Below are 27,420 nucleotides of genomic sequence, written 5' to 3' on the forward strand. Positions count from 1 at the left end.
CCAGTACCCCAACCCATTTGGCACATTGCTGAGGCATGGCACGATGCAACCACCACCCCACAGTTACACACCAGTTCGGTGACACTCCCAAATTATCAACTTGCTCAAGAATACACACAAGCAAAGAACGGATTTCAATCACTCAACAAATAATCAAACACAAACCAACCATGAGTAAATATAGATAAATCCCAGAAAATTTAACATGTAAAACAGCAGGATTCCAGTACAGCCAGGGTTACATTCAAAATTGTGAGGTCTTTGTGATTATTTAGGGAATACCTCACAAATGTGAAACCTTACAACCACAGACCACACTCAACCCTGCTTTAGGGCTGCCAGTCCATTGATCTTGCTATTGGTGGTGCCTTAGTCAAGAGGAAACAGAGTAGCACCAGAGCAGTATTATAGAGGCTCTCTACTGTTATAGGTACAAATGTTCAACATGAAGCCAAATTTCATTCACTGCTGTCCAAGAAAGAAGGAATGCAGCACACCCAGTCCTCACCCAGTGCAGAGGGTTCATCCTGAGGCTGTCTCCCTGTTTCCTAGAGGACACTGGGCGAGCACAAGTCAGTAAATACTACAATGAAAAGTGGGCAGCCCTGGCCGCTGAATGACCCTGCACAACCTCCGTCTGCCAGCACGGCATCACAAGGCTGCACCGTCTACAGTACTGGGAAAGCTGAATCAGGTTACAACTAATCTTCTCTGTGTTAACCCTGATTACCTTATAGCTTGTCCCCAAGTACTGCTGGTGTACAAGGGCAGGGACAATATGCAGAACAGAGGATTTATCCTTGTGGCTTAAGGTGTTTGAGCCCTTCCATTTGCCTCCAGAGCTAAACCAATGGAACAGCCGTCTGCTGGTGAAAATGGCAGCTGCTGACCCTTCCCAAAATCTGCCACTCCCCTTCACTTGTTCAGTTTATCCAGTCCAAATCCGAGAGTTTAGAGAACTAAACAGGCAAAGAGCCATGTGCTTCTCTTTGTACAGTTAGTTTTCTACAAATTTAGGTCACCGTTACAGCGGTCCAATGAGCATTTCTGCTGGCAAGGAGGGGAACAGGAGCGCACAGCTATGAAAAGAGAAGCACAGAAAACCAGAAAACATCAGGAGCCAGTCATTAAACCAAGTGGGTGCATGAGCACCACACCCTGAGTGAGGGGTACCACAGGAAACGCCCCCTTGTTTTCCATGTACCAGCCATAACCCTGAGAGAAAACAGACGTGGACAACGTCCTTACTGATTCACACAGTGACGTGACTTTCTTGAAACCATTGAGTACATTCCCACCCCTGTGTTTTGTCTTTACTTGTGCCAGAAGAAATTTCCATGGAGCCAGACTATTAACAATCTTACTAACTATGCCCCAGCTAGTAAGCTGGTCTCATGAGTAATGCACGCAAAACAAAACAAACAACACTTGCACCTCACTCAGGTAGTGCCAGAAAAAGATTGAGGTTGGACAACTTCTAAAAAGAACAGAAACATATTAAGAAAAAAGTCCTATAGTATAGATGGAGCCTTATTCAACTTTATTTAAGACAATGAATGAGAACAATAATAATTAATTATTATCAGTGATAATTACTTTTTATTAGTTAACTCAATTACATAGGAAGAGAGAGGCATTCTAACAGTGCTGATGTGCAGGATAGGACAAGGAACGTTCCAAGAACCCTGTCAGAAAAGACCCACATGATGAAAGACAGGAGACAAAGGAATTACCACAACAGATTTGATCTGTGGCCCAGTCTGTCTCAAATGACACAAGGTCATAAAGCTTCAGAAGGTGAAAAGAAACCCCAAAATAAACAAAACCGCAAAGACATATTGGAGAATAAATTACCTCCATAAACTACAGTTTAATGTTTAAAAACACTTTCAAACAAAAATATATCTTACGTTCTTCATAATATTTATTAGCAATAACTACTGGATGTGGATAGCAGATACAAACAGCTTTGTAACCTAACTAGCTGCTTGATTGATTGTGAACTCCTTCCTTAATCACACTAGTGGCTGAGTTCCACTACATAACTACGTACAGAAGTTTAACTGGCTTGAGCTGGATAAAGAAGCAGTAGAAGACTTTTGATGCCGTTGTTAGATAGGAATTTATCTAATACCATAAGCTGGGTGTGAGCTCAGATGAAAAATCGCTCCTTAAAAGAGCAACTATCAGCATACTAGAAATGCATTTCCAATGTAGTCAAATGTTGGCTAAAAGACGACTAAAAATTCCCAAAATGTACTTTTACTTCTCTAGTCAGATGAAAGCAGAGGGTTGGACTGCTTCCCTCTCATTTTTGGACAACATGACAGTGAGAAGAGTCACCACTGTGCAGTACAAGCCTAGGAAATCCCCAATCCATGAATACATACAAATATTTGAAGAGTACTTTTCACAAGTTGTATCAGCTGAATCAATATGGAAATCTGCACGTTTACTCTACATGAAAACTTCCATATGCATGTATTTTCCCCTTGAATTTTGTTTAATCACTTCTTAGGAGATTCTCTGAAAATAAACTAGAATTCCAAAGTTCCCATTTTTCCAACAAATGGAAACAGTCCCCTGCTTTTCCCTCTGCACCAAACCAGCTCTAGGGAAGCCATAAAAGGCCGGGCCTGTTTTCACATTCTTGGGCACACACAGTGTGAGACTCTGGGCTTTTTTCCAGATTGTATCTTGTATCTGCATTTTCTGCCTAAGCCCACAATGCCAATCTGCAGCTCATAGATGAAGGAAAAGTAGATTTCTGGGGGGCAGATAGCAGCCCTGTACCAAGGTAAGAATCACATGTAGCTGTATGAAATTCATGCTGTTCGCCCTGCTTATTAGGCAGCCTCTGGGGGACTGGAGACACTGGGAAGCACAAGGGAGGGTTTAGTGCCTTCTGAACACACAGATGGGTGAAGGTTCAATGCTGGGGACAACACTGTTAGAAGGAAGGTGGGAGGGTCCCCAGTAACATCCTTCTCTACAAATTGGAAAAACAGAGATTTGATAGGTAGACTGATGGACAAGGAACTGGCTGCAAGACTGTACCCAGAAGGTGAGGGTCAGTGGCTCAATATCTGGATGGAGATCAGCGACAAGTGGTGCCTCCCAGAGGTCAGTACTGGGACCGCTGCCCTTTAATACCTTCATCAGTAACATCAACAGTGGGATCAAGCGCATCCTCAGTAAGTTTGCAGATGACAACAAGCTGTGTGCTGTGGTTGACTCACCTGAGGGACGGGAAAGAGACCACCCAGAGAGACCTGGACAGGCTCGAGAAGCCTAGTGCTCTTGCACCTGGGTCGAGGCAACCTCCACTACAAATGCAAGCTGAGCACAGTGCCCTGTGGAAAAGCTTCCAGTAGCTTCCTGACCACGCCACGAAGCGCTGAGGAAGCTGCAGCCCGACTCCCCGACCTTCTCTGCCCTCCCCGTGGGCCGGCTCCCTCCCAAACAGGGGCCTGCAGCTGGCCCTCGGGACACGGCCCAACAGCCTCCCCCCACGCTACTGTCAATGGGCCACCCCTGCCCTGCCCGACTCACGCGACAGCCCCCTCACTCAGCCTCCGCCACCGCTTCGCAGTCCTCGGGAGCGCAGCCCCAGGAGGCGGCCAATCGCATATCCTCTTCTTCGGGAAGACACGACGCGGCGCCCAATCGCAAGGCGCCGTGCTGGGAGACGCGAGGATACCCTAGCGACAGCCGACGCCAGACGCCGTTGCCATGGAAACGAGGACGCCCGGCCGGAGCAGCGGCCCGGCTCTCCGGCACGAATACAAGAAGGCCAGATATCGTTCAGTAGATTTTTATTGCTTTTGCCAACTTTCTGAAACGTTACAAAAGATAATTTTATTCTACCAGTAATTAAAAACAACAAAGGCTGGATCTTTCACGTTGAAAACAAGTCTGAGATTGGTTTTCTCGATACAAACCGAAGATCGATTCTACATTTGGAACAACGCTTCGTTTGGGATTCCGTTATAAAGTAAGAAAGCATCATCGCCATTAGAAAAGCAGTCATACAAAGTGGAAACGTACAGTATGCGATGGCGACTCCGACCGGCGGCACTGAGATCGGAGCGCGGCTCAGCTGCGGGTGCCGAACCTCGGAAGACAGCGCTGCGCGGAGCGCCCGCAGCAGGAGGGGCTGTATTGCAAAGGGTGTGCCTCGCCCCAACGGCGACACGTAGAAAAGGACTGGTTTTCAAACTCATTATTCCAAACAAATGCCAGCGGATCCTAAATTCAGTATGAAAATGTCTTTTAGGTTAACTTCAATGCCAACTAAGAAGTTCCTATAAGTTCTCCCTAAAAAAAAAGTTACAAAATAAAACGGACTTAAAATCCTAAGCAATTTGCTTTGTATTCATAGCACTAGTCTTACATTGACTCAAAGCTGTGTGCTTCTAGTCTTAAAATTTGCTGTAAAATAAATTACTGTTGGTATAAACAAAGTATTTCACACGTTCATACTGTACTTTATAATAAATTTCACCTAAATGAGTAATTAAAACATTACTAATCACAGAAAGCAAAAGGAAAACTAAAATCATCGTGAGGCTCACCTAAGAGGCTACGCTGTGAACCAAAAATCATGAGTCATTTATCTTAGATTTACAGAACGTATGTACAAGATAATCCTTTAAAACTGTGCAGGCTCTGTGACAGGACACCGCTTTGTCACAGGTGTATATTACAGAAGCTGAACCTGCCTGACGCGAGGCAGGAACTAGGAAACTACCACATAAAGACAAAGATGCAAGCGAAGCAAATGAAAAGTTACGGGAAAGCTTTCATTACATACAGAAGAAAAACAGCCTGTACATTTGGTTGAAAAACCCTAACAGGGCACTGAATTCTACCCTAACGGCCTCACCACCACGAACTTGGCAATTTGGAACATTTTACTAAACAATATACTCCGTTGCAGCTGTAAAATTAATCTAGGAAGGTATAATTAACTTGGGCATATGTAAACAGAATGAAAGCACGTCGCTGTAACACGTGAGAAGTACTGAGAAGGAGTTTTGCAGAGTTTAATTTAAACAAAAGACTGTATTTTAAGTGAAATATTTTAGATGATAATTTAAATGGAGTGGTCAAAATTAAGACCCACGCTTTATGTAAACATTCATATTTATAAATAAATTAGAAAGAAAAGAAAAGGGGAAACAGAACAAACAAACAAAAAGAAAACTGGGGACTTCCTGAGGTGGCTCTGTAGCCAGATACACAGTAGCACTAAGCTCCATTCCGGGAAACCAAGGCATCTAAAAAAAAGTGCAGGACTGTTCCTTTACCTCCAACTGCTGGAATGGAAATATATTGGCTTAATTTTTACAGGGCTTAACCCCTGTGAAAGTATCAGTGCACAGTTCTTATCACTGCTCTTTTGCACCCATTAAGGCAAAACTTATCTATATACAGTCCACGATATCCTTAGCTTTACTTCAACTATGCACAATTTTAAAGCAAAAGTGATATACAATGAGCAGTAAGTTACTTAACCGTAAGTTAACCATGGGTTTTTATGCACTCAATACCAGGTTGTCTTCTATTCACATGGGGAAAAAAGTGCAAGCAGGACAGGCTACTAACAAAGAACACTGAAACTAAAGGTCACTGTAAACTGCTTTGCAAGTCATGGTATTTCTGGCACTGATGAAAGTATCTACAGAATTAGAATTTAAAGAAATACTGCAATTAGACTTGTGGGCTTTGGTGGCTCGTTTGCTGTGTTTAAACTTCACAAGAAAAACACCTGCTTCCTGCAATATTGGCCATTCTTTAACCCTTCAAAAGCAGAAGCCAGATGAAAGTTGTATAGCACCAGGGAATCCTGATTTCTGGCAGTGAAGAGTTAAAAAATCTCAGAGGGTTATAATCAACTTCAGAATCTTGGAAACAATCATAGGGCTCTGAATACGATGTATCAAATACTACTAAGAAGAATGGTACAAAAGTGGCATATTGTGGATAACACTATGTAAACTGCTCAAAATAGTATTTTCCTTCTTAGATTCACCAGTAGCCAGTTAATAGCCAGTAACGGACGAGCAGATGTGCTGTTGTTTTGTTTTTTTCTTTTGAATAATGCCAACAGTTTTGGGCAACCATCTGCCATATTTTCATTGCATCCCAGTTTCACTAGAGGGAAAACAGCTATTTCCTGAAAGAGCATATACTCAAGCTAAGGCACAAGCTGCGCTGTTATCTAAGGATAAACGGACATTGTCCTATAAAGGTCACACACAGTACTAGTCAAATTAGTAATGCAGACCTTACTTTTTCTCTTCCACTGAGCCTTTGCCATGAGAGTTTGGGTAGGATCATTCATACTGCTGTACACTAGTATGTGTTTTCAGTGAACTGCCTTATCAATTCAGTCAAACGGAGAGCACAAAAAAATAAACTATTACATTACGTGTAATGGGAACGGTTAACAGCCCATGTAACTTAAGCATTACTTTCAAATATTTCCTCTCATTCCAACTGATGGGTTTGTTTTCATAAGATATAATTATCTTTCATCTCATTGTTACTTGTCTGAAGAATACCAGAATTCCACCTCAGGTGGTACTTCCAGATGAACTCCACCTTCCTCCAAAATCTGCTCCTTTTGCATTCACTGAGAATTTTACCACGAGGTCCACAGTAAATCTTGCAAATCTACCAAAACAGAATTAAGCTAACAGTATGTTCTAGTTTGAAATGTGCACAGATTCTAATTAAAGCCTTTATAATACATCCAGAAAGGGCTGGTAGAATCTAAAAAGACCATTTCAGAAATTCAAGCCAAAAAACAAAGGCATAAGGCAAAAAATGTTAGTAATGGAAACTGCAGCAGGTAAGTGATCAAGGTTTTCATTTACACATAAAATTCTCATAATCTCAGATTTTACACTGCTAAACACTAAACCTCAAAAACGTAAGTACAATAAATGCACTTTTTAAATCAATGCATTTTTAATCAATGAACCTCCAAAATCCCATTTACGTCAATAAATGAATATTTACTTTTTCAATTCTTCTAACACGATAAAATTTTATACTAATTAAAATAAATAAAATGCTTAAAATAAGTTGGTGTGCTATCATATAGAAGCCCTTTACAATGAAGAGAATCAGAACTGTACACAGAAATACCACAAGCAATTTGTAATCTATAAAATAATACTGATCATAAACCTATTACAGAACTGTGGCTAATTTAATCAAATATATAATAAATTTTAAAAATGAATTGAGCAAGAAAGACATTTTGATAAGGACGTGAAATACTCTCAAGTGTCAGTCTTAGAGACGAGGAAATCAGTTTTTCAAAGTCAATGGAAAGTGTAAATAAAAACAGGTGAAGAAATCAAGAGTAGCAAGTATAACTTCCTACAGAACAAATTGCTGCCTATAAATTCAATTTATATTGTGTAAACACAGATTTCAGAATGGCAAATACTGACTTGGGACTGTAACTGCAGTTAATAAAATCATATGGCTACTGGATGACAATGAAAAATCAGGGGTATGTTTAAAAGTAGCAGAACAGAATATTTACATGTATTTCAAGGGTTATTTAGCCATCTGACTTAGGGCTCTAGGCCTCCTCTGTAAAATATGAATGACAGAATCCAAAACACATTAGCATGTAGTGGAGACAGAGAACACAGTAGTTCATGTTAACAGTACATTAATATTTGATCTATGAAATCACAAAAAAAGTATACCCTGCAAAAACAAGCAGTAATTTCCTGCATGGAAAACAAACTTCTGTAGCGCACATTATAAACAGAGGTATTGCGAAATTCTAAGCAATGTGGACCAGTAACCATCAGCAAAAGCTGATTTAACCTTTATGCACAGACTGATTATTGAAAATAATATGCATCCATTACAATATTCCTATTTAAAATGAAAATAAAATTCCCAATAAAATAAATAGCTGAAGTGTGATTACCACTCAAATGATCTGCAGGAAAATCTTCTCATGTCAGCATATCTACAGTTCCCTAAACAATGGCAGAATTAAATACATGTTACTCCTTACATTGGAAATCACACTTCAATGGTAGAATATCCTACAATGATGTATATACACACACACAAATACACACAATTCCCTGTTTCAGTTCTATAAAGATGTTTCAGCATCCACGTATTTCACAACAGGTGAATCTTCCACATTTATTTTCACACTTTCTGGTTTCTCAGGGCTGTTGAAAGCAAAGATGATCATTTAAGATATTTCATTCAAGATACTGTTCATTTCTCTCAAAGCTAGCCATCAAACATTTTATACTCAAGAGTCAAGACAGTACTTCAAGTATATTTCATATCCAATAAGAATACCATCTGAGCCAATTTAATTTTTAGAAATCTAAACTAAGTTGGGCAAATATCCAAACCCACCAACCCAGTGGAAGATCCAAGCAGCAGTGAAAATGTACTTACCTTTTATTCTCACTGGCATTTGTAATATTCAGGACCAAACAATTCCCATGCTCATATACACTCTAATAAAGGTTTTAGATCCCTTAAACCCATCAGAGTAACATACAACCGTATTAAGCAAATTAGAAGTGGCATTAAAATAGAAATAATGCACTTAACAATGTCCTTAGACATTGTTTGATTTCAGAGCAGAGAGCAAAAATTAAGCTCAAAATCAAGCTCCTTGCAAGTGAAAAGCCCATTTATAAACCATGTATGCTCGCTACCTGATATAAATTTCAATAAATATGAGTACAGTAGTTAGCTACCAAAGACATGACAAAAGTTAGAAAACATGTGAGTAATTATAGCTACCTCAGGTTAGCTCTGGTTACTTTGGCATTCTCAGTACTCATGGACAGAGCCTTCCACTGTGCAGTTTTGGCCATTTCATCTGATATGTTTACAACTGAGGGATCAACGCTAAAGAACAAACATACTTTCTGGTTAGTATTTAATGCCCTTCAAAGACATTATACTTGCTGTCACTCAAAGCACATCAGTTGTGCCTTCTCTCAATATTTACGCAGCCACAATTCAATTCATTACTTACCACAGTACCTGAACAAAAACTTTAAAGTGCAATAATTCACTAGTGCCACCTTAATCTCATGGTATCATCAACAGTTTGACACAGGTAGTCACAATCTGTTAGTAGTATCTCATTTCTAAATTAGCTCTTACTTCAGAAAATTATTTTGCATATTTATAAATAATAAAATGAATCATACAATTCAGTCAGGGCATTCATACATCAGAATTGTTTTAAGCTATTTCCAGTGAATAACCGAGTGCAAAAAGTAAACATTAATAAAATTCTGGAACTGGTAACTCAGTTCAGATTAAAAAGTAGCACAGATTTGAATGCCTTGACTTTTTTTCCCCCCTACTGAAGTTCAGTATCACAGGTGGTAAGCTTTCAAAATTTTTGACCTTTGCCTTTCACACATTTACAGGTAAAGCAGATTTAAACATCCCTACAGACAACACCTAAGCTTCAGGATCTACTGCAGATGTATAAGACTGCATCAAAGCACCACAGAAACATTTCAAAGCCTATTTTTCACTGGGAATCCCCACAAGTTGCAATACAGTGAAATACATAGTAAATACACGTGCAGACAATTGATGAATTCATAATTCTACCATGAGAGCAATTATCAATTGCTCAATTAAAAAAAAAAATAATAATAATGCCTTTGCATAGTCTTCACTTGAGTTGCTGAAGTTGGATTGAGTCTGCTCTTAGAGTAGACAATAGGACTGAGAAGGAATATATGTCTAAACTGAAAACCTGCCTGTTCCCAAACCAATTTAGACATTATACTTAAGGACGTGGCTAAGTGGAAAAATATTGGTGGTAGGTAGATGGTTGTACTAGATGATTTTGGAGGTCTTTTCCAACCTTGGTGATTCTATGACTGAGTCAGAGTAGACCCAACACCTGAATTTTAATCTAGGAATTTTTAGAATTAGACAGACAAAAAAATGTTGGCATGCTATTCATTTGTCACAACTTCCAGGTGTGTTGAACACCCGTAAAATACCTGACAACTAACCAGAATACATCCCTAGTAAAAGAGACACATACTGAGGCATAACACCTTCCAGTGCTGTGAAATTGCAGCACTTCCGTTTCTGGAAGAGAGCTGACAACCCTGCTGCCCTCCAACGTACATTCAGAAAAAGACCTTCTTAAGCAAAAAGACTGCCTGCAGAACAATTTTTTTTTCCTAGGTCACAGAAATTAGCATTCACTTAAATAAACCAAAGAACTGCATGTTTAGACTACTACTGAAAAATCCAAGTGGCTGGTAAACACATGGCTCAACTGATGCTATTAGTTGCTTAATACTCAACATTTCATGCACAGTAGCACACAAGTATTCCACAAAAACTGACCAAGGAAGCTTCTTCACCTTGAGAACAGCTGGTCGAAATTGAGTCATCAGATCTGTTCAAGATGGTCACGTAAATTTATAATTAAAGATGTTTCCATCAAAAAAAAAAAAAAAAAAAACACCACCATAGCACTGTGGGATATGCTTTCAAACTTGCTAATCAAGGCTGAGTTACCAGCTTGGGGGAAAAAAATTAAGCTCATACATGACCAATTGAATATGAAGTAAATTATGGCATTTGATAGAAATAGTTCTTAGAAGATGGACATCTTATTATACCTGTATTTTAGAGTTTTTACAGGAAAATTCAAAACATTTCCTTCTCCATACTGGAGGTGTACACTTTCGTTGTCTTCCGTCTGAAGCATTCTCTCTGCTTCCTGTAAATTTTAATGAAACATTTTATAAGATTTCTCATACAGAAGAAACCAAGAACTTTGTACACTGACAATGTATTTCCATTGGGTTATGAGGCAAAACACTTCAGAACAATTTTAAGCTTAAGAAATTCAGCTAGTTGGTGTACAGTCAGCTGATACTTTTACTGAGAAGTTACACAACTATTATTCAGTTACATGTTATTACCAACTAGCAGTTGGTTTTAACCATCATTCTGCATACACACACAAGGAGAAGGTCCTTTGTACTGTAAAGTTTTGCTACTACTTTAACCAGAGTAAAGATTCCTACTTCACTGTTTTTCTTTCCCATCTATCCATATGTACATTCAAACCTGATGAATGACACAGGTAACAAAATCTTGTGCTAAGAACCACTTCTTTCAACTTTGCTTGCTCACTTCATAAAGAGTCATAATTCATAACAACATCACTGACATAGTGACTTGTCCTTAACAGCCAGTAACTGTTGCTCAATCAGTAAGTTTCATTAGTAAAGGATTTCAATATGTATGTTTGGGTAAAAGAATTTTAAGTGCCACTAAGTGGTTTCTATTAATTTACAACATGTTCAGTTTGAGTATTTTTATACTTACTGCTTTTTCTTTTTTCTTTTTGTCATCTTCTTTCTTCTTTTTACTTTCTGGCATCAGATCATCGAGCCAGCTAAGCTCTCTTTTGGTAAAACATAAATCCATGAGCTTGCGAATGAACACTAATGCTAAAACCTAGAGAGAACCATAAAAGGAATCATTGATATTAAACTACTGAAATAAATATTATCACACACTTCCAGTACATTCGGTGTTTTTAACCGTAGCCTTTTCTCCTAGTACCAGTTTTATCTTACTGCCAAGTTAGATCATTTCCCCTTTTGTAGCTTTTCACAGCTGAATTGCTTACTTTCAGGAGTTCTCATGTTTCAAAAGTGAACAGCTACTGAAGTTTGTTTCTTTTTCAGTCCCTTCCCTCATAAGGTAGCAAACACATCCTGAAGAGATGTTGGATGATACACACACTCTAGGCAAATGATTAACTTGTAGAATAGATAACTTACCATCATAGGGAAAACAACAGCAGCTGCAGAGGCTTTTATCACCCACAAAAGAACTAGACAAGTGAGCTGAATAACTGTAAAGATATGGACCTTCCAGAGTGGTACATAACGCAGATATATCAGGTCAGGTTGATGCTTGGCAGGCATTCCAAACAATTTTATACGGTCAAAAAACTGCAATGAAATATAAATCCTTCAATTAATGATTTTCTTCCTCTCCAGAAGGAAATATTTAAATAAAAAAACATTTTTAGGAGACTCTATAAACAGATTGACCATAATTAAAATACCAGCAAACTCCCCAAAAATTCAAGGGGCTGGGGTCTCTATTGTTTGTTTTCCTCTCAAACACTACTGGTATAACATTTTAGAGTATTTCAGAAAATTTACTATTCAGCTACACTACTGAAGGAATAAAAGCAAAAGAATTGAAGACCGTGATAAGAACGAACACTGAACGTGATACTTTGGATATTATCCTACAGCCTGCTCAGACAATATTGGTTATCTTCATGGATTCTTATGTAAAATAATGTCTTACATTTTCCTTTTCATTTAAACAAAAGTCAGATTTTACCTGAATGCCCTTTAATGAAGACACTCCCATGTAAAGAAAGACACCGTACAGAACTGGCATTGGAATAAACTGCAGAGGAAAACAACACCAATGGAGTTACTTGTAGAATCAACATGATACAACTTAGCAGTTTATATAAGTGAAAGATATGAACCAAATTATTTTCATTCCTGTTGTACTTATGTGAAAATCTACAAAGGCTAATGCTCTATTTATAGAAGGAATAAATGCAGCATTAAAAGCAAAAATAGTTGGGAGCTGCAGAAGGACCTATGTCATTTCCCTGGAGATAATATGGCTGTCATCAGGATTAAAAAGTAGTTGTCTTGACTGCCCATGGATTACGTTTTCTAGGTTGCAACCAGTGTTTCTATTAATGCTAACAATACTGGTATAAAGTTGCTATTTGATAAGAACTATACTGGGACAACCAACTTCAGGAAATCTGTCATATGAAGTTTAATTTTTTTCCTCACTAACACAGTTTTCCCAGAGCACATGAAACAAATGAAGCCGTAACTGTTAACCTTTGTTCAGGGCTAGGTTTGCAGTAAAATCAATTGAAAACTTATTAAGATAATGAAGTTGTCCACTGATTTCAGTGGCACCTGCATCACACATGTGCAGCCTACACAAAGCAAATAAAGCTTACTTTGCTCCCAAACTGATTGAAATTCTCAGTAAAGAAATCTTAATAGAAACTGCTGCCATCAAGCCTGAACAAAAGCCTTCAGTGAAATTTAAAATAGCGTGGAATGAAACTATGCCCTAGGGATTAATTACTGTGTGTACATGGATTAGATTGTGTCTTTACCATGTGCAACTTAATTTGACATGCTAATACTTCATTAGCATTAACTTCTACTGAATTAAATCAGCATACATTCACACATGAAGCAAAAGCACAGAGTCTGGAGTTCAAGGTATTGTCCTCCTTTCTTCTTTTGAACAATAACAGTCACTCACAGTGAAAAACAAAAGTATTTCAGAGAATGAATTGTAGTAATCCCATTCAAATTACCCTTGATCCCATAACAAATGCAGGTTTTACTTTCCAAGAACCAGCTGCTAAAAAGTGGGATGAACACCAGGGTTCAGCAATCATCACCTTCATCTTCTGAGCAATAATAAATCCATTTTCATATTCCTGATTTTGATTCTCTGTTCTCTGTTATAAAGCTGAGCTCCTGGTGGCTTTTCTACCATAGATTGTTTGATCTAAATATTTGTTTATAAATATCACCTTATTGTTTTCAAACCCCTAAGGTCTTAAACTTGTACAAATGGCCAGCAATTCATATATATGTGTATGTGTATATATATGTGTATGTATATATGTAATTACAAATAACAATTTGTAATGAGAATTACTAAACTACAGCTGTATGTTCACGGGTTTATTTCCTACCACCACCTATTCATTCACAGCTTAGAAGCTATCTGTTTGTGAACTGAGTTGTGATCTGTCCTTGAAGAGACTTTTACAAAGTTCTTTAAAGATATCAGCAATTATGCACTTTATGGCACAACTGCTATTTTGTCTTTTAAATGACAGTTGTGTTTTTTTAATTTATTTCTCTCTCCTAACTGCTGGAGTTGACGCAATGGAAGCACACTGAACTGATATAAATTTAGAGAAAGTGTACATTGAGGCCCTGATTTGACCTGCAAAATCTTTTTTACCTCCATTTCACAACACGCTGAAAGATAATCTTTACATTTTAGACCTCAAAAGCAGTTTAAAAAGGTAAAAAAGAAAGAAAAGTAGGCAATGTAATTTCTGATTATCACTTCTTGAACTCGATTTCTGCTTCACTGGCCATATTATATTACTTCTGCTCAAGCAACTTTATCACACTCCTTTTCTCTCTCCGTTTATATATTCACGTAAGAATTACAAAACTATTTTGAGTAAAACAGACTTGGGAATCTAAAAAAACAACTAGCAAAAAAATCATGCAACATGGACAAAGGTTGCTTTCTTTTCTACTCACTATCCTTTTAGCTTGTTCAATTTTCCCACATCTCCCTCCACTGGTTGTTTCTATTCAATCGACACTGGATGCTAAAAACAAAGTTTGACAATGGACCTAAACATGTATTACTTGATGTAATACGATGTACGAACGTCATGAAATATTATATCACAATATGAAAATCAAAAGCACAAAGAAAATCCAAGTATTTCGGTCAAACTCCTACCTTTAACACAGAGGTCATGAACACTGACAGCCCCATCAGGACAAAAATCATCAATCCTGTCACTCGCTGCTCCCGGATTCCCAAAAACTTTGGTTGCTCTCCTGGTGCAGAACACTCAGATTCAACTTTAAGGCTGTTAACATGACTTATAGACAGGACAGTTGCTGCGACAAACCACGGTAAGCCCATTATGGAACAGACTCCCAACATAATACCAACCATGAAAAGATCAAGATGATAACCACAGCCTTTCTGTGAAATCAAGCAAAGAAATGAATCATTTGATAAATTTTCTATTTGTATGATGCGAGATTTATAACTTACTTGGTAATTTTTTTTATATTTTTTAAATATATCTACTTGGTAAATAACATTTATATGGAAGTTACAGATTTTTAAAGTGCCTGCAAAATTATAGCCACTCTATATTAGTCAATATACCCATCTATTTAGTAGCTGTTTGTTTTGCAGACTTAGACTGGATCTGACTTAAAATAAACCTGACTTATACAAAACTAGAGTTTTGTGAAAATGGATAGACTTTCACCTTGAGCTTATGCTCTTTTCTGTTTATAATAACAGCTGTTATTTGTTGATCCATGAAAATGAGAATGGTACAGAGTAAAGCAGGAACAGCAGCTACCAGGAGCGTCCACCAAGGATTGCCTCCAAGAGGGTCTATGAACCACCCTCGGTCCTTATGTGTGGGCTAGAAAAAATAAACAAATATTCACTAAAACAAAGTATAGATTTCATTGCTACAAACATTACCTGCAGTGAACATGTGAACAGTCTCTTAAATATGAACCTTGATTTTTTTTCCTCCCCAGTGTCTTTGACCTAAAGACTGACTAACTGTTAAATATCAACATGATATGGAAAAAAATACAACATCCATTCCATTCCTTGATTTCTGCACATGTAAAGACTACATACTTTTCAGTAATACTACAGCACGAAGCGGTGTTTTGTCAGGAGAGACACTATTCAGAACAGAAAGGGGAGATTACTTAAACTACAATGCAAGTCAAAAAGTTAAATTCCTATTTTTATTTAATACTAATGTTCTATTGTCTGTGAAGCTGCAAGCATTTAAAAGACATTTTCCTAAAAAGGCTTTATTTCTTACTTCAAATTTCTCTGGAACATGAAGCTTAGGAGATGGCACTCCTACAAGATAGTCAATCAAAACCATGATTACAATCGTCAGAAATACTGCAAAGTCACTGATCGTAGAACGCACCTATAAACAAAAAAACCTGTTAACTCTGGTTGTTTCATCATTATAATTCGCATCAGCAGAAAGAGAATCTTCTTCCCTGTGAATAGTGAAGTCTATTTATATTATAGTTTAGTGAAGTCTATTTATAATGTATCTATTTATATTATTATTTATATTATATTACATCACTGAACATTACATGCATTTTATTTTTATTTTTAAATTTAAGCTGCCTGCCAGCATAGCATGAAGTTGAGTATTCTGTACAACAGTTCACCTGATAATCCTATTTAAAGTTATCTAATACAAGAAGCAGATTGCTTCACATTAACTTCTTCCTCATCTTTCTGTCCTCTCAGCTCAGCTGAGAGTTCATCACAGCTATTTTCCTGCAGCTTAATTCAGTAAAACCACTGGATTGTTCTGAAATCAATAATAATACATCTGATGTTCAATTTGTAGGGGAGGGATATTTTCTAACAAATTCAGGTTATCAAAGGTGACTTTGTTAAGCATTAGGAGCACACACTGTAGGTACGAGGTGAGGTCCAGAGATCTACCCACTTTATTTTGCCTAGTAGAAATATACTGTATAAATCAGTCCAAGGAAAATCATCATATTATTTTCTATTAAAAACAGTAATCCCCCTCAGGAACAACTCAACACACTTCAGACATCATCAGGTTGGAGAAAGTGAACAATGATTCTGTACTACTAGGCAAGGGAACTGGGAAAATAATCGCTCCAGATGATATCTGCCCATAGCCATTAATATGAAAGACAAACATGCTCAGATATTCTAATATTCAGAACATTTTGTCACAATGGCAAGAAAAAATACCAAGTACTGAATTTTTAGCAACTGATATATCTTAATTTTCTGAATTTAAAGAAAATATTGCTTACCATTTCCTTTTCTATCTTAGAGGAAACACAGTTAAAGTTACACTCACAAAACAAAGTTCAGAAGCAAACTAAACAAATTCAACCCCTCTAAGCTATATTAACGTATTCAATATTAATGCATTTACCACAAAGTAACAGTCATCTCTAATCGGAATTACCTTAGTTGGGAAATAGCGCTTGGTCTTGAACTGCTTAAGGAAAGAGGAGAGGAAAAATGTTGTAAAGAATAATATGACAGACCAGAAGAGAACATCTGGAATATATGGTCCATGATGGCCACAAGCAGATCCATGAAACACACCATGAAATTCTAAACATTCCTGTAAAGAAAGAAAATCCTTAAATTTCTACGTTTTTAGTCATTTAATATACTCAAACTTGCAACCTACCAATAGCAAATACACATAAAAACCTTTTTTGGGGGATTGTAGCAATTCTTTCTTCCATCAGTACCTCATCCTGAAATGCCAAAAAACCTGTCTGTTCCAGAAAAGTCACAGCAGCAATTATTCATTTTTTTCAGGATCTCAAAAAGCCCCAAATAACTTTTTTTTTTTTTTTTTTTTTTAATAACTCACATTCACCTCATTTCTATTCTATTTCTCAATGCATCAAAGACTGAACACGTAGATTAAGGATGAGAACTATGTTCGGGAAAAGCAGCCTATTCACCATCAACTTTCAACTTGCTGAACACAAAATGAGATGTCCTCAGTTTCCCCCATTCTTGAGTTTTCCCTCTATTCTTGAGTTTTATCCTGATATGCTTAAAGGAAAAATGGCTTCTTAGAAAATTAGATTAATCCAAATGACAGAAAAAAAAATTCTAATGTAGCAGAAAAGTATGTTAAATAACAGAACTGAGTTAAAAGGAAAGACTCAAATCATCCTTATCTAAAGGGCTCAGTGAAAGGCAGAGGGAAGCAGCACAGAGCACAGGAAAAGATGAAGCCAACAAAGCTGGAAGTAATATTTCGACAGCCTAGTTTTTAAGCAGGCCTGTTTATGAAAATAAGTAAGTTATAGCTATGTAAACAATTCTCCTGACTAAGAACTAATTTTGATTATAAGCACCACAAAATTTTGGATCGGTTCTGCCTGAGAAAAATAAAATTGTTCAAGAGAAAGTAAAGTTACATAAAATAAATAACAGAGTTATTATTATTATTAAAATAAGTTTTAAATACTACATTCACTGCTTTTCTGGGTAATTACAATAGACTAGGAGTAGACAGGTGGTATGCAGAAAACACAACTGCTAAAATTGAAGTATAACACTGAGGCTGTTAATAGTGTTTTTGCTGCACAAAACACATCCTAATTTCAGTGTAAGCCCTCAGATTCAGACACCAGCAGAACGCATACAAAGATATTTACTGCCATTTTAAATATCTTGAGAAGATTTAAGGAGGCTGCAGGTAGCAAATTCAACACTAAATCTGCAGCCAGTGCAAATTATACTAAACGTAGGTGTAGACCAGATGCAAAGTGGCTGTAGACATCTATGTTTAGGTGACCGATCACACCCAAGGGATTAACCAGATGTGGTTGCAAAATATCCAGCCCAGAAAGTAACGCTTCCATGCTTATTCTTGCAAACACTTTTTCTTTTAACCTTCAATTTCCCGAATTATTATTTTCATCCAATCAAGTTTTAAGTAGTTTCTCACACACTTTTATACCCATGTCTAACATGATCTAAAGACATGTACCTGCAAGCACATTTTAACTCAGATTTCTACCTTTGCATTTTCTGTAAAATACTTATCCATCCTTTCCAGGAAAGGAAAGGAAATTATCTCCTGTTTATTCTGCTCATCACGTTCATCTGCACTTCAGGAAGAAGACCGCTCTGCCACCAGTATTCACGCGGCTATCTCAAGCAATCGTTTATGATACTAGAATTTACTGCCACCAAATCAATTATCCAAAACAGTACAATGACTGCTTAGCATTATGGGTGCAATAAAAGAACTGCAAATACAGTTTTTAAAAAAACAATCCGTGCTATGAAAAAGTAACCAGACAAGAAATATTGATCAACACAAGTATTATGTGTTGTGAGATTTAGTTTTTGTGTCTTTATGGATGTATAAAAACAAAGAGACAGATACAGATATCTGCCTTTTAGATACTCACAGTTACAGTAAGGTTACTCCATGCGATAGTTTCCACAGATTTATTCATCTTCCCCCAAGCCTTCAAGGTTTCGTTGCTGGGGTTCTGAGGCTCAGAACATACACACCTGAGAGCAAAGAAAGGAAAAAAAAAAACACAAATGATATGCTTTTAAGTGCTGTCTAATTTTCAGCTGAGACAGAGCTCTTTTCTTCACAGTGTCTGGTATGATACTACGTTTTGGTTCTAGGAGAAAAATAATGTTGATGACACTCTAACACTTATAGTTGCTGCTAAGCAGTGTTGTATAGAGCCAAGGCCATTCACAGCAGAGGGCCCAAGGAGGTGGGAGGGAACAGAATTAGGACAGCTGACTTAAATCAGCTGAAAGGAGATCCCGTATCATATGGCATCATGTGGAACGTTTTCAAGGCTGGGGAGGGAAAGAAAAAGAAAAAAAATGGGCCTCGATCAGAAGGACCTTGAGCCGTTTAGAAGCGGCACTGAGGATTGGAGGCTTCTGTACACCACACTTCCCATGCCCACTGCAGGGTGGGGATTTGATGCTGCACATAAACAACAAATACATTCATAGCCAGGGTTTATCCCAACGTTCTATTAAAGAAGCAAAGTACAAGTCTACTCTTAACATAAAATGAACTCTGATCACAAGTGAGGAGGTGATGAAGAGGTGCTGAGAGTCGCAAAGAAGTGACCACACACGAGAATTTATATATTGGACAAAAAACTCAATGTATACCTTTTAAGGAATTAGAAGAAATAAGATACTGACTTAACTATACAACTCATCTGCCAGTTTTTAAACAGACTAATACCTGAAAACAAAGTGAACGTACTCCATTCACGTACTGTGAAAGTGAAATCATTTGGCTTTTTTATTTTACTTCATTCATTGCACGTGAAGCAGTATGTGAAATAAGGCAAAAATTCAAATATCACCTTATAACAACTCTGGACCAAAATGTACCCCTATCTGACAGTTAATTACACATTGACAATGAATCAAGGAACAGTTTTGACTGTGATTTGGTTTAAACTCTGTGAACTGTGCAGTTTTTCCCCATTAATGGTTAGCAGACTCCTTCTGTCAAGTGTAAGCTCTTGATTCAATTTATTGCATTTCATAAAACCATACCCTAAGCTTGAAAAACGTACACTGGGGAGCAAAAGAAAGCAGCAGATCATTAAAAAAACACTGAACATGGTATGACAGTTATTTAATGCTGATTTCACAGTGTAAGCAAACTACTTTAATTCAGAAACAGGACAGCTATACATTAAAAAGTAGATAAGATGCACAACTCCCACATGGATCAAATATGAAAAAAGGTACATCTAAATAGCTTGCTTACTGCATTCCTTTAATGAATTGATAGTTTTACTGCTAATTATTAAGGTGAAAAGAAATAGTAGCTCTATTAAAGCCAAAATTTTTTTAAGTGCTTTTTTTTTTTTCTACTTTTTCTCCACTCTCTTATAAAAAAAAGAAATTCTAAAAAAGTCAAATATCCCTCATAATTGCAATAGAAAGCAACGGTGTTTAAATATGTTAACTCCTCATTTTAGCACAGCTCCATGCCTCTGCTACCTGGAAATAATCCCCACCCAGGTGAGGGAAGCCACCATGATTTCCTGAAGTGACAAGGCAAAACTCCTGTCCAGCTAACGCAACATAAGCTGACCTTTAATCAAGCTGCAGATAAATCGGGCGTTGTCACAGCCTCTCATCCCTTTAAACCACCCATAACTAACAGAAATTTCAATTCCACAGCACCCTGAATAGAATTTTTCAGAGATTTCTCATGCTCCTGCCACCCCCAGCATTCCTCTTACCCTACCAGTAAGAGACACACACTGCAGCTTCATAAATGATATGCCACTATATTATACACATTTTTCTTATGTATTGTACTAACACATGTGAACTTGATACTTACGAATATAAAGTCAGTCTATCCAAATTATTGTGCATATTGAAGGCATACACTTCTCCCAAATGAAAAAGCTTTTCCAATGCCTCATAAATAAATATGATGCATATAAGCGCTGCAAAAGCTTCCTCAGTAAATCGAGTGATGTAACAGACAAGGCTGCTGGCATCTGTTGCTACAAGCACTATGCATAAAAACGCAGTCCACAGACCAATGCTAGTTCGTAGGGAGAGGTAGGAAAGCCCATAATCCCTGTATAAAAGAGATTAAAATGAAACAATTAACTGAGTCTAAAATTATTTATTATCATATTCTGTTTGAAAATGGATACTGAGGCCAAGCTCTGCAGGTGTTCACAACTTTTCTCATCCCTGATGCTAGTTTTGAAGAAAGCTGAAACTTTTATCTTCCCCCGGTCCTGAAAAACACTGCAGAGTATCTCTAGGACTGAAGGTGCAACTGCCTTTCCCAACAGAACATCCACACAGTGTCCAGAACAATTTGGATAGTTCTTCCCCAGGGGCAGAATCAAAAGCCAGCCATCCCCACGTGAAAGATAAAAACTAAGTTCTGACTAAGTCCCACCAACTTCACCACTGGCTTTCCCACCTGTGCATGAGTGCCTCAGAGCTTTGCCAAACCACATGCACAGCTCAGTTTCTTGCTGCTGCCTTTATATCTTCATAGTCATCTACTTTCAAAACATCTGTTTTCAGTTATAGTAATCCAACAGTCTCTTAAGTTACACAGTTCATCAAGGTAATGCCAATGTCACTACTTACCTGCAAAATTTAAATAGTATTTTTTCAAATACTAGAACTGGTCCGGTACTCCCCAAAATAGTAAGAGGTTGCCCAGCAAAGAGAGAATAGGCAATCCCAGTTAACGAGGCTCCAAAGAGGGATTCTATTGCACTCTGTTCAGGGGAAAAGAAACCGCTTTGACTATACTGCCTTTCAGGTTAGCACGTAGCGCCACATCTGCATAAATACATTTTTAAGATGCATTTACATAAAAACAAGACAAGATGTAAAAATATTACAATCAATATTAATGTTTGAGACACTGTTAACACTGTTTTGCAGTAACGATACCAAGGACAAAAGGTTTGGAAAGCTTTGCTCTTGAGAAATATAAAGCCATCCAAAACCATAAGAACAAGTTACTAGTCCTGCTAACTAAGGAGGAAAAACATACCAACAACTACTACCAATTGAAAGACAAAATTACTGAACACGTAGTATATGGAAAAAGTTCTCTCTCTGTAAAAAATATATATATATGTAAATATATACATATTGCAATACACCTGTACTAAAACATGACACAGTGTGCTGCACCAAGCCTACATCAGTCAGCCAAGCATTACAAAAAGAAACAACAAAACAAAACAAAAAAAAATTGACAAGGTGGTGCAGGGGAAATTACTGAACAATACTGGTTTTTGTATACATGACACCATAGATAGATGAGCTATAAACCAATGTCCCACCTGGTAATGCATTTCTTTTAATTGAAGAAAGATATGTATTTTAGTACTTGATTTGCATGTTTTACTAAAATACTCAGTTTTAGCAGGAAACATTATAATGTACCTCAAGAGAAAGACAGGGCTTTCTGGAACCTAAAATGATGTTGTTGTAAAATAACTAAATATACCACTTAGAACTGTGAAAAGTAATACATTACAAATTGTGGGGTTTGCTGTGGAATTTTCATGCATTTTATATGTAGCTATTTTATAACTACAAGAACTTAAGAAAACAAAAATTATGCAAACTTAAGCCCAGTTCAGAAAAGCATCTAAATACGTCAAAGGCATTTACTGAACTGGGGCTATTAAAAACAAAGAAGCGTGCATCCTTTTTTCATTACATTAGAAAAATATATATGAAAATATAATCTCTTATTTAGCTATTGCCTTTCAACTACTGCTTTTGGCATAGTCAATGCATTAACCTGGGGGCTGTCAATCAAGGTGGCAGGGACAGGAGTACTGTGGAGGTGATGACCTCTGGGAATGTGAGAAAAAGTTTCAAACACAAACTGTGTACCTTACAGTGTCAGCTACAGTGCTTGAACATGTGTGTGCAGTAACTAAGTTTTATATTCAATGATGCACACCAAGAATCTGAAGGCAGGAACAAACCCGCAAACAATTCCAGATAGCTAAAAGAAAGAAGGTATTTAAGAATCAAGCTTTAAAAGGAGAATATTTTCATAATTATATGGGGTACATTCATAAATTACATCAACATTTAGATAATCACAAGAAAACCCATCCCTACATTTACAGTGGCAAAAATAACAAATACAGAAGTAAATTACATTTTTTCTGTGCACTATCAGCTTGAAGAAATACATCAATAAACAAATATTCAAGTCAGCAGCATTACTTGAAAGTGATAAAAGTTAACTAAATTTTAATTGAGTACACGTTTAAAATTTGGTCTAAGTATCACAAATAATTTTATAGCATTGTAAACTTTACCATAATTTTAAATTTGTAAAGGGACATTTCTGAATTTACCCTTTCCTTTCCCCAAAAGGACAGAGCCTTATTTCTTTGCAATAGATTTAGAAGCAGAAAATACACTTCAGACTAGTTTACTCACACGCCGTTTAACACAAACTATAAGTTATTAACGTTGCTGATAGAAGTACTCTTTCCTCATTCCAAAACCTGAAGTGCAACCAAACATTTTGGTTAAAAAGGTGTTGGCGTTACACACTGCCAAGGTAGCAGTACCAGAAGTTTATGGTTAATATCCAAGTTACTTTCAGTGAAGAGTATTTTCCACTCTTAAAACTTATCTCTTTTTTATTTTTATTGATAACATACCACTCATAAAAGTAAACACATATCCTGTCCATTGTTTAAATACAGAATTGACTGCTCACCGTAACACCGTAGGCATTATCATCCTCATAGGCCTACTACTCAAGGCCAATACATATTCTTGGCTATCCACCTTGAGCCTCTGACTTTGCCTAAAGTAGGCCTAGTGGGATGGTGCACCTTTACTGCTATTCATTAATTTTATTCAAGTAGCCAAAAAGAAGGCAATGCCCTTTCTCAATTCATGAAGATACTCTCCAATGAGGCAGGACAAACAATTTTATAATTTTATTTTTACCTCCACTGTGCATCTTCTCCTGTTCACATGGGTTCCCCACATTTTCCACAGCAATTACCTTTTGGGGAAGATCTGCTTTGGGGCAGGCTAATCAAGTGCTGTGGGTAAATTCTTCAAATACAAGTATAAGTAAACGAGACAAATGCACACAGTGACTTGCCTCTGAAGGTCTAAAAGCCTGGCCACTACCATTTTTTTTGTACTCACTATTCTGCCTTGTGTAGCTTCTCCCAGGAGCCCTCCAAAAGTGATTACAGGAGACATACAGGCACAGTATAGGAAAAGAATCGAGGCCAGGCACTGCAGGCTTAATGCATCCTTGAAGTCACTCAAGAAAAAAGGTGCTTTCCTTTGGATGTCAAGTATCAAACCACCAAAAAGCCTAAATAGGTGAGATGAAACTCGTCAAACTGTACACTAAAGGATTCTAGCTAGTTCAAAACTATGGGCTACACAAGACTGCCAGTGCCTACTGCCAGCACAAATTAGCTATTTCATTATCCAGATTAAATCATAACACAGTTTAAATATACATGATAATTTCATCTATTCCGATTCAGTATTTTTCCAAAATATAATCAAACAGATCATCCACATTTTTAAAAGCTGGCTAGGTATGCATATAATGGGCTAGATACTGAAAAGATATCTTTACAAATATCTTTACCTAAGTAATGTTTAAAGGTAAACCTGGTTTATGATACTCAGAACAAAAAACAAAAGTTTATGCTAAACCTCAAGCAAGACCACTGCACTGATACGTTTCAATATCAATACTCCAATTGGTAGCTGTAGCTCTGTTTTTGATCCAAATTCTCTACATGAGTATAGTTAAGTCTATAAAGATAATAAACCTGAATGTATTTAACAGTGAAAAATTTGGGGCATGAAGATATTTCTAAATGGTACAAATACAAAAACAAATATTTATCAATCAGTTGAACTGAGAAAGTTATTAGGAAGAAATCAAAAAGATATTTCTCATTTAAAAAAAATTCAAAACTAAAATATTAAGTAAAAATTGTATCTGCAAAAAAATGTATTTTTTGTTCTTTGTAGGAATTTTATATATATATATATATTTTTTTTTTTTTTAAGGCTTTTGTAATTCACAATAGTTTTAACTAGAGATAATTCTGTGGGTAGAAATCATTCAGCTCCATATACTGTATCAAAAAGGAAAGAAATGAGTATAATGAAGCCAAAATGGTTCTTCTTGCAAAGGGATGCAAATCGTTTATCATTTTGAGGACAAAAACTTTTTACATCTTTTCCAGATCTCCTCAGTTAGTATTATTACTCATATGACATAAGGCGAAGTCTTATCCAGATGCATTCCACTGTTTGAGAGTTTTTTGGGAAGTATTTCTGAACTAATAGAGAATAATAATACAACTCAATTCAAAAATTCCTTCTGTTTTATTTCAGATTTAAAAGAAACCTAACTGAAACAGTATTTTTTTCCCACCACTTTATATTCCTGGTTGTTTGGCTTCACACACATTCAATAAAACAGGTTTGCATTAATGGAAATTTTTAGTACCTAGCCCAATATTGAAAACTGTACATTCCTACTATACTTACAATAATTGCATGCTCTTGATAATTTTAAATTAAAAATCAATGCTTAAAATTCAGTTAAAGTAGGCAGCATCTTATACAAAATCCTTCACAAATGTGTTGAGAAACATTGCCACAGGCTTGAAAATGCTTCAAGCAGATTTCCATTTACAGGCAAGAACCCAACACTTGAAAAGGAAAATGGATGCATACTGGTTTTTTTTTCTCTTCAAATCTCATCATTAATGGCTGTGAAGATTTATCACTTCTATTTCTTTGTGATTAATTAGTATTTAGGGAAGAGAACACACCTTCCAGTTCTCTCAAGTTCAGGTCCAGCATGATGACCTTCTTCTTTGAGAGTCTCTCCTGTAGGAGTAGATCCATTTGGAAACTTAGGTATCTTCCTTTTCTCCTACAACAACAAAACCCAACACAAACACATTTTAAGATGATTGCTTTTGAACTAAAAACAGTTTAAATAGAGTGTTGAGAAACTCCACATCTTCCAAACCTTTTCACATTCCCAGCTGATCATCAGTTCTTCATTTGCCAAACCCACTATTTATTAAATACAGATGACCAGAACTGTACAACACTTCCAAAAAGATCTTATTAGTGGCTTGCACAATGGTATAAATCTTCCCTTTCTACAACAATTACCTCCCCTGAGATATGATGAAACAATGTTGGCCTTTTTAAAACACAGTAAAGGCTCAGCAATGTGGTCTAGAAATCAAAGTTGTTGTTTTTCCCTCAGTCATTTCCAGAGCAGTAGCCTCCAGCTAGTATCAGAAACTGACCTCGGTTTATAACAAATACAGTATTTAGTGAAGTATAAATGAGAAGTCATTCCTCCGTTCAACAAGCTCCTCATATATTTCTTAGCCAATCCTGCATTCAAAAAAAACAATTTAAAAAAATACCCCACCCTTTGTTTGTTTTGGGGTGTTTTTGTGGGTTTTTTTGGAAACACATCAAGTGGTAGGCTCGCACTACTCATGAAATAAACTGTACTGCTGCTCCTTCTCCATTCCACTGACTCCTCAGATTGCAGTTCAACACCAGTATCAGCCTTCTGGATCAAGAGCGTCAGTCTTCTGCTCTACTTTTGATCTCTGCAGCAGTTGTAGAGAATAAAGAAGGGAAGAAGCCACAGCTCCCTAAGGTAGCACCTCTCCATTGCTCTCAATTCTAAGCCTTGTGGAACAAGGGATCACTCTTGACCTACCTTTATCTGTAGCATTCAGTAAACGTTATTTGTTAGCCGATATACATTAACATTAATTTTCAATGAGTGGTGCACACACAAAGTTTGTGTAAGTATTACAACATTCTTACTGATCATTGTTAGGTTAATAATAAAATGTATCCTATGAACACAGGCACAATGTTACAACACTTCTTTCACCTCAGAATCTCATTTCACTATTTCAAAAGGAAATAGATTAAATACAATTTTCTTAAAAACAAAGCAGGAAACTGATCCAATACTTTTTTCATGATCTACTTTTTTCTTACAAATTGTTGTCAGCCTTCTTGATACTTTACTGAAGTTAATACTCAATGAACAATTAACTTGCATTTGAAAATGCATGGGGGCTCCCTGCTAGATTTTTTTTTCCATTTTATTTATTTATTTACCTGGGAAGGAACACTTTTTGGTGGTTCAATTCGTATAGATGGATCCCATTCTCCTGGAGGTAGTACTGTCACTTGGTCTAAAAATTCATCAATTCCTGATAATAAATCATTTCTATCTTTAGCTTTATAGGCAACATCATGGAAAACCTACAAAGAGAAAGCACCCAAAAATCATTTCTTGTTTCTTTCAATTTTTGAATAAGGAAATGATTATAAGGAACACTTGACTGTTTTTAAAAAAAAGCATGGGAT

The 27,420-nt window shown here is 36.8% G+C and overlaps 2 protein-coding genes across 22 annotated transcripts in view; both read right to left on the reverse strand.

Moving 5' to 3' along the window:
• Window positions 1-3,611, reverse strand: part of NEK10 (NIMA related kinase 10) — a 91,084-nt gene extending 87,473 nt beyond the window's left edge. For all 9 annotated transcript variants that reach the window (XR_005857784.2, XR_005857787.2, XR_005857785.2 and 6 more), the window contains exon 1: window positions 3,553-3,611. The gene's annotated coding sequence lies outside the window, so the exon portion shown is untranslated. The remainder of the gene's footprint in view (window positions 1-3,552) is intronic.
• Window positions 3,612-3,798: 187 nt separating this feature from the next.
• The window catches only part of SLC4A7 (solute carrier family 4 member 7), a 132,230-nt gene continuing 108,608 nt past the window's right edge, over window positions 3,799-27,420 (reverse strand). For all 13 annotated transcript variants that reach the window (XM_040696263.2, XM_040696266.2, XM_040696265.2 and 10 more), the window contains 16 exons: window positions 27,169-27,315; window positions 25,836-25,939; window positions 24,172-24,346; window positions 21,610-21,743; window positions 20,834-21,079; window positions 18,897-19,002; window positions 16,916-17,077; window positions 15,758-15,871; window positions 15,176-15,337; window positions 14,629-14,880; window positions 12,427-12,495; window positions 11,850-12,023; window positions 11,389-11,520; window positions 10,674-10,774; window positions 8,809-8,916; window positions 3,799-8,216 (listed from right to left, as the gene is read on the reverse strand). In XM_040696263.2, coding sequence (XP_040552197.1) covers window positions 8,135-8,216; window positions 8,809-8,916; window positions 10,674-10,774; window positions 11,389-11,520; window positions 11,850-12,023; window positions 12,427-12,495; window positions 14,629-14,880; window positions 15,176-15,337; window positions 15,758-15,871; window positions 16,916-17,077; window positions 18,897-19,002; window positions 20,834-21,079; window positions 21,610-21,743; window positions 24,172-24,346; window positions 25,836-25,939; window positions 27,169-27,315 — 2,268 coding nt within the window. In that variant the 3' untranslated portion in view covers window positions 3,799-8,134. The remainder of the gene's footprint in view (window positions 8,217-8,808; window positions 8,917-10,673; window positions 10,775-11,388; window positions 11,521-11,849; window positions 12,024-12,426; window positions 12,496-14,628; window positions 14,881-15,175; window positions 15,338-15,757; window positions 15,872-16,915; window positions 17,078-18,896; window positions 19,003-20,833; window positions 21,080-21,609; window positions 21,744-24,171; window positions 24,347-25,835; window positions 25,940-27,168; window positions 27,316-27,420) is intronic.

The sequence above is a fragment of the Gallus gallus genome, chromosome 2 (genome assembly GCF_016699485.2).
Source record: "Gallus gallus isolate bGalGal1 chromosome 2, bGalGal1.mat.broiler.GRCg7b, whole genome shotgun sequence".
NCBI lineage: Eukaryota > Metazoa > Chordata > Aves > Galliformes > Phasianidae > Gallus > Gallus gallus.